Source organism: Hemiscyllium ocellatum, chromosome 11 (genome assembly GCF_020745735.1).
Source record: "Hemiscyllium ocellatum isolate sHemOce1 chromosome 11, sHemOce1.pat.X.cur, whole genome shotgun sequence".
Lineage (NCBI taxonomy): Eukaryota > Metazoa > Chordata > Chondrichthyes > Orectolobiformes > Hemiscylliidae > Hemiscyllium > Hemiscyllium ocellatum.
The window spans coordinates 98,494,326-98,509,835 of NC_083411.1; the positions used below are offsets into that span (position 1 = coordinate 98,494,326).

General features: G+C 39.6%; 1 protein-coding gene across 1 annotated transcript in view; it reads left to right on the forward strand.

Moving 5' to 3' along the window:
- The first annotated feature begins 858 nt into the window (after window positions 1–858).
- tex11 (testis expressed 11) overlaps window positions 859–15,510 on the forward strand; it is a 169,743-nt gene continuing 155,091 nt past the window's right edge. Inside the window, 5 exon segments of the mRNA XM_060831995.1 lie at window positions 859–1,101; window positions 4,075–4,159; window positions 10,831–10,910; window positions 12,371–12,451; window positions 14,676–14,795. Of these exon segments, the coding sequence (XP_060687978.1) occupies window positions 859–1,101; window positions 4,075–4,159; window positions 10,831–10,910; window positions 12,371–12,451; window positions 14,676–14,795 (609 nt within the window).

Here is a 15,510-nt window from a genome sequence, read left to right on the forward strand (position 1 = left end):
ACAGGTAGGTGTTAAAGTCTTTTCTGAAGTGGTGAGATGCTTCCATTGTCCTGTGGTGCCTGTCTGTCGGTCCTGCTCTTTGTGTGGCTTTGGTGTTGCTGAATCTGCCCTTACGGTTTTGAGATCTCTCGTCATGTCCCTGGGTGCTTAAAGCGTATTCCATTGTCTGCGTGCTGTCTGACCCAATTCGTGAGCTGCTCGGGAATTCTGGGTGTCCTGGTATAATTTGGCCTATCGTGGATTAGCAAATCTTTTCCCACAATGTAAATGAGACAATTTGTTTAAATTTTAGTTACGTATGATCGGTTAAATTACAAGTAAGAGAAGTGGCTTTGAAAATTGCTGAAGATGTTCTGGGGTTTGAAGATGATTCCCAAATTTGCCAAGAAATTTTACAAGGACAGAAAAAGGCCATACTTTTAGTATGAGGAAAGAGGTTAGAATTGGGTTTAACCAAGGACAAAAATAAAGCTAAAATTGTAAGGGAGTTAGTCAAGCACTCGGGTGTGTCAGAGAAACAGACAAGTGCAGTAGAGTTAGAAAAACTTCAATTATAGTTGAGGAAAATGGAGTTGGAAGATAAAGGAAGAGAGAAAGCAAGAGCGGAAAAAGAGTAGGTTCTTAGCTGAGGATGAGAAAGAGAGAGAAGAAAGGGAGAGAGGAAGAGAGCAAAAAGAGGAAAGGAGAGAGAATTTGAGCTTGAGATATTGTGACTTAGTCAGGAAAGTCAAGTTAACAGGATGGAGATGAAGAAAGAAGATAGTGATTAAAAAATAAATACGTTAAAACATTACCACTTTTTGATGAGAAAGATATCAAAGCCTTCATTTCATTTGAAAAATCTGCTAGGCAGATGGAATGGTCAGAGAACTTGTGGAAATACCAGTTCAGAATAATGTGGTAGGCAGAGCTAGTGAGGTATTTGCAGATGAGGAGTCAAGAGATAATGAAGAAGTTAAACAGGCTATTTTAAGTGCTTATGATTTGGTACCAGAAATGTATCGACTGCAGTTCAGAAACATGAAGGAACCAGGCCAGACTTGCGTTGAGTTTGAAAGAATTAAACATAGTCAATTTGATGGGTGTGGGCTTGAAAAATTGGTAAGACCTGTGAGGCAGATCATTCTGCCGGAGGAGCTTTTAAACACTCTCCCAACGATGATAAGAATTCATGTGGATGTACAGTAAGTTCAAGAAGTAAGAAAAGTGGCAGAGATGGCAGGTGAATATGCATTGGTGCAAAAGGCAAAGTTTAGCTTCTAAAATAACTTCATCCTGTGAGGCATAGAAATTGGGATAAGGGGAGATCCTATAGTACAAAACAAAAAGTAGAGCATGCTGGTAATAGTTTACCACAGGTTAAAAATGAAATCAAAGGTGGTGAAAGACCTCCTGTTTTTACTGTGGTAAAGTGGGACACGTAAAGTCTTAGTGCTGGTTGTTAAATAAAGGCACTGTGGGAAAAGATGTTGTAAAAGAGCTAGCCAGTGGCATTAGTGAAAGTGGTAAAGGAAACCCCAAGAAAAGTCGAGGAGCTGCATGAGAGTGTGCAGCCTAGTCAGGGGCTGGGTATGGAGTTAGTGCCTGATCAGACTTTGCTTCTGTTGGTAAAGTTTACTCAGAAAGAACAGGGGGAAAAGGGAAAGAAGTTATAATTTTGAGAGGTACCGGATATAACCAATCTCTAACAGTAAGAGATGCATGTATTTGCACTCTTTCTGATCTGTTACCTGAGAGAACAGTAATTTGTGGGATAGATGGACAGAAATTTAGCAGTCCCTTATGTAAGATCAAGTTGGAGTGCCAGCTGAAAACTAGGGAAGTAACAGTGGGAGTGATTGATGCGGGTTGAGTTATGATATTTAAAAGACACTTAGATAAGTGTTCAACTAAGAAATGTTTGGAGGGCTATGGGCAAGCATAGGCAGGTGGGACTTGTTTAGTTGGGCTTGGCGTCAGCATGGGATGGTTGGAGCAAAGCCTCTGTTTCTGTGCTGTCTGACTCTAGCAGTCTGGAGAGATTAAATGCAGTTGAACATTGTGGAATGGGTAGGCAGAATTTAAGCATCTTAGCCGTTGCACTGTATAATGGAAGGAGTCTGCAGTCGGCGTAGCATTTGAGTAGATTGGAGTTAAAAATCACACAACACTGGATTATAGTCCAACAGGTTTAATTGGAAGCACACTAGCTTTCGGAGCGACGCTCCTTCATCTGGTGTTATGATCGAACCCTCCACTATCACCTGATGAAGGAGCGTTGCTCCGAAAGCTAGTGTGCTTCCAATCTCCCTCATCCATCTTCAGAGTTACATCCTCAAAAAATTCCAGAAGATTAGTCAAGCATGATTTCCCCTTCATAAATCCATGCTGACTCTGACCTATCCTGTTACTACTATCCAGATGTGTCGTAATTTCATCCTTTACAATAGACTCCAGCATCTTTCCCACCACTGAGGTCAGACTAACTGGTCTATAATTTTCTGCTTTCTCTCTCCCACCTTTCTTAAAAAGTGGAACAACATTAGCCACCCTCCAATCCGCAGGAACTGATCCTGAATCTATCGAACTCTGGAAAATAATCTCCAATGCATTCATGATTTCTTGAGCCACTTCCTTCAGTACCCTGGGATGTAGACCATCAAGCCCCGGGGACTTATCAACCTTCAGACCTAACAGTCTCTCCAACACCAATTCCTGGCAAATATAAATTCCCTTCAGTTCAGGTCCTTCAGCCACTGTTACCTCAGGGAGATTGTTTGTGTCTTCCCCAGTGAACACAGATCTGAAGTACCAATTCAATTCTTCTGCCATTTCTTTGTTCCCCGTAATATATTCCCCTGTTTCTGTCTTCAAGGGCCCAATTTTAGTCTTAACCATTTTTTTGCCTTTTACATACCTAAAAAAACTTTTACTATCCTCTTATATTATTGGCCAGTTTACCTTCGTACCTCATTTTTTCTCTGCGTATTTCCTTCTTAGTAATCCTCTGTTGTTCTTTAAAAGCTTCCCAGTCCTCCGTTTTCCCACGTATCTTTGCTATGTTGTACTTTTTCCCTTTTAACTTTATATGTTTCTTAACTTCCCTCGTCAACCACGGTCACCCATGCCTCCCACTAGGATCTTTCTTCCTTTTTGGAATGAACTGATCCTGCAACATCTGCATTCCAGTAGATTCCAGAGCACAGGCATGTGAAGCTGGGGTGAGGTCTGCAGGGAGTGGATTGTTTTAGGGAGAGAGGAGGGTAATGTGTTTTTCAGTGCCCTCCCCCTAAAATTGCCAGGGCTCTCAATCAGTTGCAAAGTGCCTGTAAACAAGGGCTACCCACAGTGAGATTGCAAGCACACTGCTCAGTTTTCTGGGCAGTGTTGGAAGTCAATGTGTAAGCCATGGATGAGAGTTCCAGGAAATTAAGTCACCATTGTATTCTAGTCAATATAGAAATAATTGGTTTTGGTGGCTCATTAATGAACCTAATTGCCTTCCAAATACTAGTAAAAGTGCAAAACATATGGTACAGATGGTAGAAATCTAAAACAAAAGCAGCAAACAATACAAGTGATCAGCTGGTCAGGCAATTTCTTTGGAACGAGCAGTATGCTTAAGATTGTCGTTCCAGCATTTTCCGTATCATAATGAAACTAGAACCAACTTCTGCACATAGGGAAATAAAAGACCAGGAGCACTGAGACAGCATATTTGTGTCTTTGAAATGCTGTTAAAGGTTTAATGTCATTGTAGTGAACAGCAACTGAAATCAATTGTTGGTTTAGGGGATGGATTTAACTAGAATGAGTTATTTGAAACATTGTGGTAATCATAATTGATCACAACGTATGATGAAGTAGATGTGTGGCATGTTTGGAGTTCTAACACGTCTTGGAGTCAACTTGTATTTATAAAATAGAAACACTGAATCACTTTTTTTATTATTGAAGTTCGCTATTTTAGTTGTAGCTGGTGTTTTTTCCCCTATGTCCACCCATTGTCAAGTCAATGTTGCTAAACTACTGGCAAAAACACCAGTGTGACAATATGAAATAACTAGGTTATCATTTTTTTTCCTTGTAATAAAGGTTGAAGAATATGCCATTAATTTGTGGAACTGGGCAGTAACCAAAAGACTAGAATCCTCAATTAATGATGAACAAAGGACACAATGTAAGTAATTATTTATTATTCTGTTTGTATATTTGTATATTCCCTTTAATTTTTCTTTCCTTAGTTTTGTCCAGAAATGAAATGCTTTAGTCCTTGGTCTGATCCTTGCTATAAAACAACTACTAGAAAGTTTTTTTTATGATCTAATTTTCCTTTGTTTGCTATTTTTATGGACCAGACCAGAATCTAACTTCTGTAATTATTTAAAAGCAAGTCTAAAGTGCTGTGTTCCAAATATGGTTTGATTGGTCCACCACTAAACTTTAATCAAAACTCAGTTAAAACGTAAAAAAATTGGCCTAAGTTTAATTCTATTGAAATACTTACAAAGATAATGCACTATTTAACCACTAATCATCATTTGTTAGAATATAGGCAGCATTCCACAAGCACACCCTTTGTCAAAAATGCAATTCAGCAAAACAGTTCTGGTTTCTCTCCAGTCCAGAAGACTGAAACAATCTGCCCCTTTTGATTTTGCAGAGGAAGCTTTGCTGTCTAAGACTTCACTTTAGCAGCTAGGAACTCAAACTTTTAGCTCAGCAGTCAGCATAAGCCTTCTCACTAACTGAAAGTCAACCTAAAAGTCTTACTGGGTCTATATGAGCTCTGACCCCATCCACTCATCGTTCTTTCATCTTAGTACAAAAACAAATACCCAGGGAGAAGTCAAAAATTGTTTACCGACTTTTGAAGGAGACATTTTGGGCATCAGTATGGCAACACCTCTCTACACGAGAAACAGGACGGAACACGTCTCTGTCTAAGGCACTAAACTGTCACCTATAAACCGCATAGTTTACTAGGATGGATGCAAAGGTCAGTTCATTTTTCTTGGGATATGTTGCAAACTCCAGCTTGTGTCTCTTCAATGTGCATCTGTTGCCCTTCTGGTCCGTTTGCAAGCCACTTCAGAAATATTTTCAGTCATAAACTGATTTTTAGCCTTGTTATTCTTGATACGAATTGAATCATACAGTCATATGCAGTTTTAGATTAGATGAGATTTCTTAGTGTGGAAACAGACCCTTCGGCCCAACAAGTCCACACCAACCCGCCGAAACGCAACCCACCCAGACCCATTCCCCTACATTTACCCCTTCACCAACTTACATGGCCAATTCACCAAACATGCACATTTTTGGACTATGGGAGGAAACCAGAGCACACGGAGGAAACCCACTCAGACACGGGCAGAATGTGCAAACTCCACACAGGCAGTTGCCCGATGTGGGAATCGAACCTGGGTCTCTGTCACAGTGAGGCAGCAGTGCTAACCACTGTGCCACCGTGCCGCCCACGAAGTATACCAAATATAAATCACAGCGATGGAGCAAGGTATGCACTTATCGGTGAGCAGAGGCAGTTCACCTCGCGAGGCACTGTGATGATGCTACTCCTGTAACAAGGTTATTCTGACCCTGATTTTTTCAAAGGGGATTGTAAGTGGTAGCGGTTCTGATTTGGCTGGTGTAAACCCTTTGATTATGGCTAACAGAAACTGCGTCAGGCAAAAAGCTTTCAAAACACTTGTTCTAGGTAAGGGGAGTGGTCAGTTCTCCCAGCTCAGGTTTTAACAAGCAGTCCTGTACAAAGCTGATGGTCAAGTTTTAGCTGGGGACCCAAAGAACTAGCTCCACACTGATCCTCTCTCTCTCTGACATCTCTCCTGTAAGAATCTGTTTGATATTACTTTTTTTGCCAAGGGGGTGTTTAATGCGGATAACTAAATTACGATAGAATTAATTAGGTTTTCACATAGGTTAAGTTATTCTAAATTCTGTTCTCTATTGTTCGTGTTTCATTCAGTAGTCTGTAAATGAATTCTATATTTTTTTAAATTGAGTGGTTCGGCCAGCTGCATCACTTCTGGAATATCCATTCCCACCTGCTTAAAACAACCAAAAAATGTTTTGAGGGTTTCTGACCTAGTCTATAGCAAGCAAATTTAGCAGCTCGCAGCCAGCTGCACTGAAATGTAAAACGAAATTGGAATTACATCACAGGAAAGTAGTGAGTTCAAGGGTTCGTAAAGACTTACCATCAGGGCCTGTTTTTAAACAACCATAAAATAGAAAAGTATAATGTTAAGGGATTACACGTTGTTCTGCTGTAAAGTGCATTTTGTCAGCGTGAATTGGCTTTGTTGTGGTAAGTTGTGGATGTTGTTTACATAACGCAAACTATAGTGGGTTTTCCATAGCGCGATCTTCTATAGTGTGAGGTTGCAGAAGAGCATGATTGTTGTGTTATAACAGAATGTAATTTAGAGGCACCATAGAGTTGTGGAGATGTACAGCACAGAAGCAGACCCTTCAGTCCAACTCGTTCATGCTGACCAGATATCCTAACTTAATCTCGTCCTATTTGCCAGCACTTGGCCCATATCCCTGTAAACCCTTCCTATTCATATACCCATCCAGATGCCTTTTAAATGTTGTAATTGTACCAACCTCCACCACTTCCTCTGACAGCTCCTTTCATACATGCACCACCCTCTGCATGAAAAAAGTTACCATTTAGGTTCCTTTTAACTTTTTTCCCTCTCACCCTAAACTTATGTCCTCTACATCTGTACTCCATGCCAGGGAAAATACCTTGTCTGTTTACCTTATCCATGCCCCTCATGATTTTATAAACTTCTATAAGATCACCGCTCTGCCTCTGATGCTCCAGGGAAAACAGTCCCAGCCTATTCAACCTCTCCCTGCAGCTCTCATCCTCCAACCCTGGCAGCATCCTTATAAATCTTTTCTGAACCCTTTCACGTTTCACAACAAAAGTCGGGAAGTAGTAATAATAATAATAATAAGTATTAGTAGGTTTTAAAAAGTCAAAGTAGAATTTGACTGGAGGTTAGTGGTGATGGTGTCCTGTTCTGTTCTTGGGTAGTTTGTAGTATCTTGCTCTTTGTAGTTTTTATAAATGATTTGGATGAAGAGGTTGAGGGGTGGGTTAGTAAATTTGCTGATGACACCAAGGTTGGAGGTACTGCTGATATTATCAAGGGCTGTTATAGGCTGCAGCGTGACATAGATAGGATGCAGACCTGGGCTGAGAAATGGCAGATGGAGTTCAACCTGGATAAATGCAAAGTGATGCATTTTGGAAGGTCGAACTTGAATGCTGAATATAGGATTAAAGACAGGATTCTTGACAGTGTGGAGGAACAGCGGGATCTTGGTGTTCAAGTGCATAAATCCCTCAAAGTTACCACCCAAATGGATAGGGTTGTTAAGAAAGCATATGGTGTCTTGGCTTTCATTAACAGGAGGATAGAGTTTAAGAGCCACAAGGTTTTTCTGCAGCTTTACAAAACCCTGGTGAGACCACACTTGGAATATTCTGATCAGTTCTGGTTGCCCTATTGTAGGAAAGATATGGAGGCTTTGGAGATGGTGTAAAGAAGATGGTGCAAAGTCCAGGATGCTGCCTGGACTGGAAAGTGTGTCTTACGAAGAGAGGCTGACTAAACTCGGACTTTCCTCTCCGGAGAGGAGGAGGAAGAGAAGTGACCTGATCGAGGTGTACAAGGTAATGAGAGGCATGGCTAGAGTTGATAGCCAGAATTTCCCCAGGGCAGCATTGACTGGCACGAGGGGATCAGAGTTTTAAGGTGTTAGAAGGAAGGTATAGAGGAGACGTCAGACATAGATTCTTTACCAGAAAGTTGTGAATGCAAGGAATGTATTGCCAGCGGCAGTGGTGGAAGCAGAGTCATGAGCGACATTTAAGTGACTGTTGGACATGCACATGGACAGCAATGAATTGAGCGGTGCGTAGGTTACATTATTTGATTTTAGATAAGGAATAATCCTTGGCAAAACATCATGGGCCAAAGGGCCTGTTCTCTGCTGTACCTTTCTATGTGTTTCTATCTTCTAGAATAGTAGGGTACTAAAATTCAGATTGGGGAGTATTTTTAAAAGTGTATTTAAGACATATGGCAGGTGAGGTCAAATGCGTGGAATTTGTGATATGTGGAAAGTCTGGAGCCTGCCTGTGTCTTAAATGATCACAAATACAGGAAGTGCTCTCAATTGCAGAAACTCTAGGTTTCCAGAAATTCAAGAAGCAGCTGGAGACACTCTGGTGCAGTGGCCGAGAGTTGTGTGGGGATAGCATGTTTAGAGAAGTGGTCATGCCTCAAAGGACTGGAAGAAGAAAAGGAATGGGTGACTGCAAGGCAGTCCAAGAGAAACAGGCAACTGATACATGAGTCCCTTGTGATCCCAGTGACAAACCGGTTTTCCATTTTGAAGGCTGATGGCGCTGGCTCCTGCAGAGAGTGCAGACATAGTCAAGTTTCTGGCTTTCACCAGACAACAATCTTGACTGTACAGGAGGGGAGGAAATATAAAGGAGGAGCAGCAGGTGTTTCTGGGGCTGTCAGTGTAACTCCACATTGGTATGTGGTACCAGGATTAAGGATGTCACAGTGGCTATAGTGCATTCTGTTTGGCAAGAGCCTTAGATCAGAAGGAGGATGTTGTCCTGAAATCAAAATTTAGGGGAAACTAGGTAGAAAGTTATTAACCAGGATCAAAAATGTACTCTTGTGATTGCTCCATGTGCAAGTACAGAAATAGCAGTTTAAGGAAGGTGAGTGCAAGGCTGGAAAGATAGGGCTTTAGATTCCTGTGGCCGTGGTATTGGCTCTGGGGAAGATGGCATTTCTGCAAGTCAGACAGGTTTCACCGAAGCAGAGTTGGAACTGAATTCCATGTCTGAAGTTCATTGCGTCAGGAACAGGCTGAAACATTGGGTCTTCCAGAGGAGTGCTATTTATTTGGGCAGCCTAGGTGTAGGTGGGATGCTATAAATTGGGAAGCTATCGAGGGCGGATCTTCAGAGGAGATGAGGTCAGTGACAACCTTGGAAATAACAGCTTGGTATTCAATGGTGACATCATGATCCAGTGAGATCGGAGGAAGTGTTTGCGAATTGACATTTAGCTTTTGTAAAGTAGAGTTTGGCACACAAGATGATACCAGCACCTCCTCTTATTGTCTCAGGTCTAACCCGTCTTTGTATTCAAGGATTGGTAACAAAATTTAGGGCAAGGAAAGACAACATCCCATTTGTCATTTTAATTATTTGCTTTACCCGAGTGTGAACTCTTGACTTTTTCAGTCTACCATGAACACACACAAGCATCCACAGCTCTAACAACTTTAACTGGAGTTGGAAATTGCCAGAACAACCTTAAATCTGGAATAGGTGATAATGTTATTTTAATAAGATGCGCAGATATGACTTCATTAGAAACTCAGAGAGAATAGAGTGCATAAAGTTCAAAAGGCGACAGCTTCGATTGCCCGTATACAAGGTTTGTCAGCAAAGTTAACGTCTTGTTGTAAAGTCGGCAATAGCAGTATGGCTATGAAGTTGAATAAGTAACATAGAATGCAGAAGCGGTGCAGAACTGTTTTACAGACTGAAGGAATATTAACATCACTGTTTTTCTTGATCTGTATTGGTAACTTGGATCTGTATCAAGAGTTCTTGAATGTGCTTTGATAATTTGTGAAATAAATCAATCTTGGAACAGTTGTAAACTGTCGAAGATAAAGACAGACATCAAAGTTCTTACAAGAATCCTTAGCTTCTGGAAAAGTATGAGAGGATTGGAAAACTGCCAATGTTAAACCCAGAGCAAGTACTCACAGGGCTCCAAAACTGAAATCAGCTTGCAAAGTCAAGAAGTTGGTGTTTTTTTTCACTAACATCAACAATCCCAGGATTGAACAAAACATTCTTTGTTGTTTCACTGTTTTCTTTTTAAAACTCAGGAATTCTCTTGGGTGATGACACTTGCCTATTTCCTTTCTTCACAATGGTAATGGAAGCTGATGCCAATCATTACTATTCATGAGCCAATACTTGACGTCAATGTTGACACAATGATAATATGCAATGACGTTGAAGAGAGCACAAATGGTAATATGATTGTTTTTAATTAATTCCCTTAAGTCAGCAAATAGGCCCTAAATAATACATAATCTTGCAGGGTAATTGAAAACATGTACTTCAGATGCATAAAATGTATTAAAGTGTTGGTAGTGGTAAACAACTAGAGTCATAGCGGCCAGGCCTCCTCCTCCAGATGGTCGGATACTTGACGTATCCTTTCATCTATTTTCTGTCTGTGTCAAAGAAACTATGTAATTTGAAAGACTGGAATGCGGCAATTATGACTGAGAAAAGGACCTGGTTTGTTTCTAAATGCAAATGCTGTGCTTTAGTGTTGCTTGACTGTGTATGTTCTGCATTTGTGTAATAGATCACTTGGAAGTTCAGGCCAGGAGCCCTGAGTTCTGGGATAGGCTATGTATGTAGGACAAGATTTGGAGGAGCTTGTGTTGGACTGGAGAGGACAAAGTTAAAAATCACACAACATCAGGTTACAGTTCAACAGGTTTATTTGGGAGTAGCGCTTCGAAAGCTAGTGCTTCCAGATAAACCTATTGGATTACAATGTGGTGTTGTGTGATTTTTAACTTTGTATAGGACAAGAGTGGCGATCTGAATGTGAATGCCACTTTTAGGAAGATTAAATTCAACTATACAACATTAGTGCAGCCTTGATAGAAACTAAAAACAGAAAATCCTAAAATGAAAAAGCAAGTTTCACTGCAGTATTTTAAGGTCATGACTATTTCACTTTTCAGTGCGACATGTGGCATGCAAGTTGGTCTGCTTGTATGACTGTGCTGAACCCAATGAAGTGACACTGCAAAGACAAGTACTGGTGAGCTTGAGCAATAGTATTTGATATAATTTCATAAAATGTTTTCATGGACGGAACAGATATGTTTGGTTATAAAATAATTTTATATCTGATTACATTACAAACCAGTTACAGTACTTAAAGGAATTATTTGACCATGAAGTGCTTTAAACTTTTTCTGAGGGAAGTGAAGGCACAACTAAAATGAAAGTAAGACCTTAGTTTTATTTTTACCTGGACAAAATATATTTTGAATGTGTTTGCATTAATAATTAAAATTCCGTTAAATTTTATAAAGTTTAAATCGATACAATGTATTTGAAGAAAACTTGTTGTTATTAAATTCAATTATTTATTATTGACAATCTTATAAGTAACAAATATTGCAATTTCTTGAAGAAAGGCAGCCTTGATATTATTGAATTTCATACTTATTAGACCAAAGTGACAAATGCACATAATAAGATCAATTATAACACATAATATAAAATGGGAAGTTAGGAGGTGGCTATTGAACAGTTATTGCTGCTATAAACCTATATTAGTTTGGTGCTCAAGCCTCAAATGCTTAAGTCTAGTGCCTGTGTGTGTCATTTCAATGCTCTGAGTCATTTTGCTGATATTGAGGATGGGAAATTGGACAAGTTCCTTGAGCTGTGTGATAATGTGTCCCTGAGGAAAGGGTATGTGATTGCCAGAATGCCATTCATTGACACTTTTATAATTAGATGAAGTGTCTGTGAGATGTGCTGTACCCAAATATTTCAGAATTGTAAATGCTTTCCTTAATATTTCATGTGGTCTAAATATACACTTTAACCATTCGTTTATTGGCTCTGATTATCACTAGCTATGCCAGCAATGGGCAGTTAAGAGTGAACAACATTGCTGTGCGTCTGGTGTCGCATGTAGGCCAGATGAGGTAAGGATGACAGATTTCCTACCATCAGTGAACCAAAGAACCTAGCTGAGTTAGCTGTAGTGAGGGACTCTGCATACTTTAGCCATACATATTGGCTTCTGAGGAGAACTTGTGTAGGCTGGGCTTGTATCTCTTAGACTTAGAGGAGAGAGAGGTGACTTGATTGATGCAAACAAGTAATTGAGGTGTCTTGAAGGTGTGGATGTGGAAAGGATATATCCTGCTGTGGTCAAATCTAACTAAGGGTCACTGTTTAAAATAATGTGTTGACCATGTAGGACAGAGAGGAGATGAGAAGACATCTTTTTCCCTTCAAAAGGCAGCGGAAGCAGACTTCTTGAATAATTTTAGGACAGAAGTTTGTTGATTCTTTCTCGGGGTCCAACTGTAGTAATCAGATCAACCATGATGTTATTGAATGATGGAACAGGCACAGTAGGCCAAATGGCCTACTTCTGATTTTGTATGTTTGTGCAAATCAAATTACATAGTTTTATAAGAAGTGCATTTATTTTTGTGGGTTAATTACATTGTAAAACATTCCTACTTTCTGTTACAGATGTTCATGAAAACTGGAAAAAGCTGGCTGGATTGTAGGAAACCTTTGTTGGCAGATGGATTTCTGGACTTGGCTCTGACAGTACATTGTTTTTATCATAAAACCTTTTCTTAAGCTTAGTTGGATTTTTTTATTACGTAGCTCAACAATCACATGAACTGAGTAGGTGGTGATACATGAGCGAAAGTTGAGGATTGGTTAACTGAAAAATGTCCATCTGAATAAGCTGGCTGTTTTTATGCTGGAAACCGGAAACAAACCCCCGATAACACTACAATCAGTCCTTGGGCATCATTTATTTACAGTCTGTAACTATTTCATAGATATAGAATTCAGGAGCAACATGTCTTAAATTTGTTGCTGAAAGAATGTTGGCCCATGATAAGATAGAATAGTTTACTGGTCCTGGAGAACAAATGGATGGCTCAGAATGACAAGTAGATATTGGCAAAAGCCTTATTTGTACCAAAAGTGCTAGGAAGCTCTTGCCCTGTTAACTTGCATCTGAACAGCGCTGAGACCAACATGGATCTTTTCCATCCAGATGTGGTTTCTTTCCTCCTTGGGAGTACGTTTTAAACTTAGACGGGTTAGTTTATATATCTATCATGAGGTCCAACCTTATCAGAAAGATTTGGGACTGGAAACATGTCATTATCAGAGATAACTGCACTATCCTGTGTTCTTCAGTTAGCAAGATACTGTGGAGGTTATCATAAGAAATGCTATCAATATTTTGGAAATCATTAAATTATAGCATGCCTACAGTGTGAAAGCAGACGATTTGGCTCATCAAGTCCACATGGACACTCTGAAGAGCAGCCCACCACAGACTCGCCCCTCCTGCACGCATGCACACATCATCCCCATAACCCTGCATTTCCTATGGCTACTCCACCTAACCTGCACATTCCTGGACACTGTAGACAATTTAGTATGGCTAATTTACCTCACTTGTTCAGCTTTGGACTATGGAAGGAAACTGGAGGATGCAGAGGAACCCCATACATGGGGAGAAAGTGAAAATTCCACATAGTTTCCCGAGGGTGGAATTGAACCTGGGTTCCTGGTGCTATGGGGCAGCAATGCTAACTACTGAGCCACTGTGCCGATGCAAATAAATCTTAAAATATTGCAAGGTTAATGGTTAATATACAGCAATTTTTGACAGTAGTTATGTACGGTGTTGTTTATGATTATGATAACGGTTGTTTCAGTACTGTGGCAAAACAAATCAAACTGATTAAGATGTGGTATTTAGTCAGATGGACATGGATTTAAGAAATGATATCATGTTTGAAGGCTTTGGAGAGGAGAGGAATGTTTAATGATTTACTAGTCTAAATGAAGTCAAACACTTGTGTTTGTTTTGATAAAAGGAATGATAATGACACATTTGAAGGACAGAAACACTACTTGAAGAGAGAGAGCAGTTAATATCAGCTAACAGCAATACCAGCTTTTGGTCAGTGTTCATAAAGAAAAATGGAGGAGGAAATAATTAAATGTGCACTTGATTAAGTGCTGTTGTGTTGCTGATGTCTTTGTAGTAGTCACTTCCCCTTTTGGAGAGGATGGAAAGAAATTGGAAACATCATAAGTCTAGTTGAAAATATTTAAATTTCTAGCTTTGATGTGCTCCAGTCCAAGTCATCAAGTCTGATATATATTGGCACCTGCCGGATTTTTCTAACATATTTGGGAGTAAAATATTTATTTATAATGTTTTGTGATTTATTGTTGGAGAATATCAGGTGCATGTATTTGTGCTATTTCTTCAGTATCTTCCACTTCTGGGATTCTTTTCACTCTGCTTCAGATAAGAAGTTAATGAGGTAAGAGGGAGAGTTGACTTTTCTTCATGCAGAATGAGAAGTTTATCATTGGTTGAGAGAATATTGTTGACCAGCCTACAGATATTCTTTGAAAGCAGACTTAAGGAGATTAGTTATAACTCCTGAAACACTCCAGAATGATTCTGAGGCAGCATATTAGAGATATAATTACATTCCATATCATTAGCAAATTATTAGTAGTTGCCTTACATTTCAAGTTCCATTTATGACTGATTCTGACTGCTCCTTCCATTCTAATTGATTTCACTGCAGTGGTTAAGAACACTCTCAGAAATATGCTCACTTCAGTAAAGTGACATTTGTTTAATGTCAGATAAATATTCCCAATTGCAATATTCATATAAATATTGCAATTGGGAAACTTAAATTCTTTGTATTGTGATATTTAAGGTTAGAGGTTTGAATTTTTCTGATGGAAAGATTGTAACAGTTTGCATCTGTTCCCACAGAGTTTGGAGGTATTGTATGCAAAGCTACTTGCTGGATATGATGGCCAATCAGATATAAATGTTCTGAAGAATGATGTGGAAAAGGACCTTTTCAAAGTCCACTCCTATCGGGCAGAATCAGTATGTGTGTGTCTTTAATTACGATATTGAAATTATATGAATTTTCTGTAGATTGTGTTGCTATTTTCTGATAAGTAGGTAGGTTTGATATGACCTTCAGAAATGGTTGGTACCTTCTTGACCAGTATGGCCAAACAAAAAAACAGTGGTTACCATTCCCTCTGACACATATACAGTAAAATAGAATATTATGTAATTATAATACGTGTGAAAGAGTTCTCAGCATAAAGGTTAATCAGTCAATCATAGTGGCGCTATGAACAACTGTTGTTACTGCAGTCATTGGAAAAAGGAACTTTTGCCACTGCATCCCCCGCAGTGAAATTTTCTATTTCTCTGCAGATTTGTTTTATGAGCAGGAGGGTACTTAAGTCCCTCTTGGGCAGCCTAACCAATCTCTCCTCTTTATGTTCCTTTTTCCTTTGTAAATGTCAGCCTAGAAGATTTCTGGTGACAAATCATTTGGTGCAAGCTAGTACAAAAGTATGTTACTAATATTACTTGAAATAAAAATTCTGCAGGGCAAGTTTAATTTCAGATCAATTATTTTTTAGCGGAACAGGTTTCCAACTTGGGGGCCTCAAATGAAAGTAGGATGGGAAGGCTATCTACAGATCTTGTTACCCAGCTTAATTGGGGCAATGTTCGGAAGGTGGCGAGATTCCCATCACTTGCCCCCTTCCCGCCTGATTAAATGCCTCCTCCCCAGCCACCA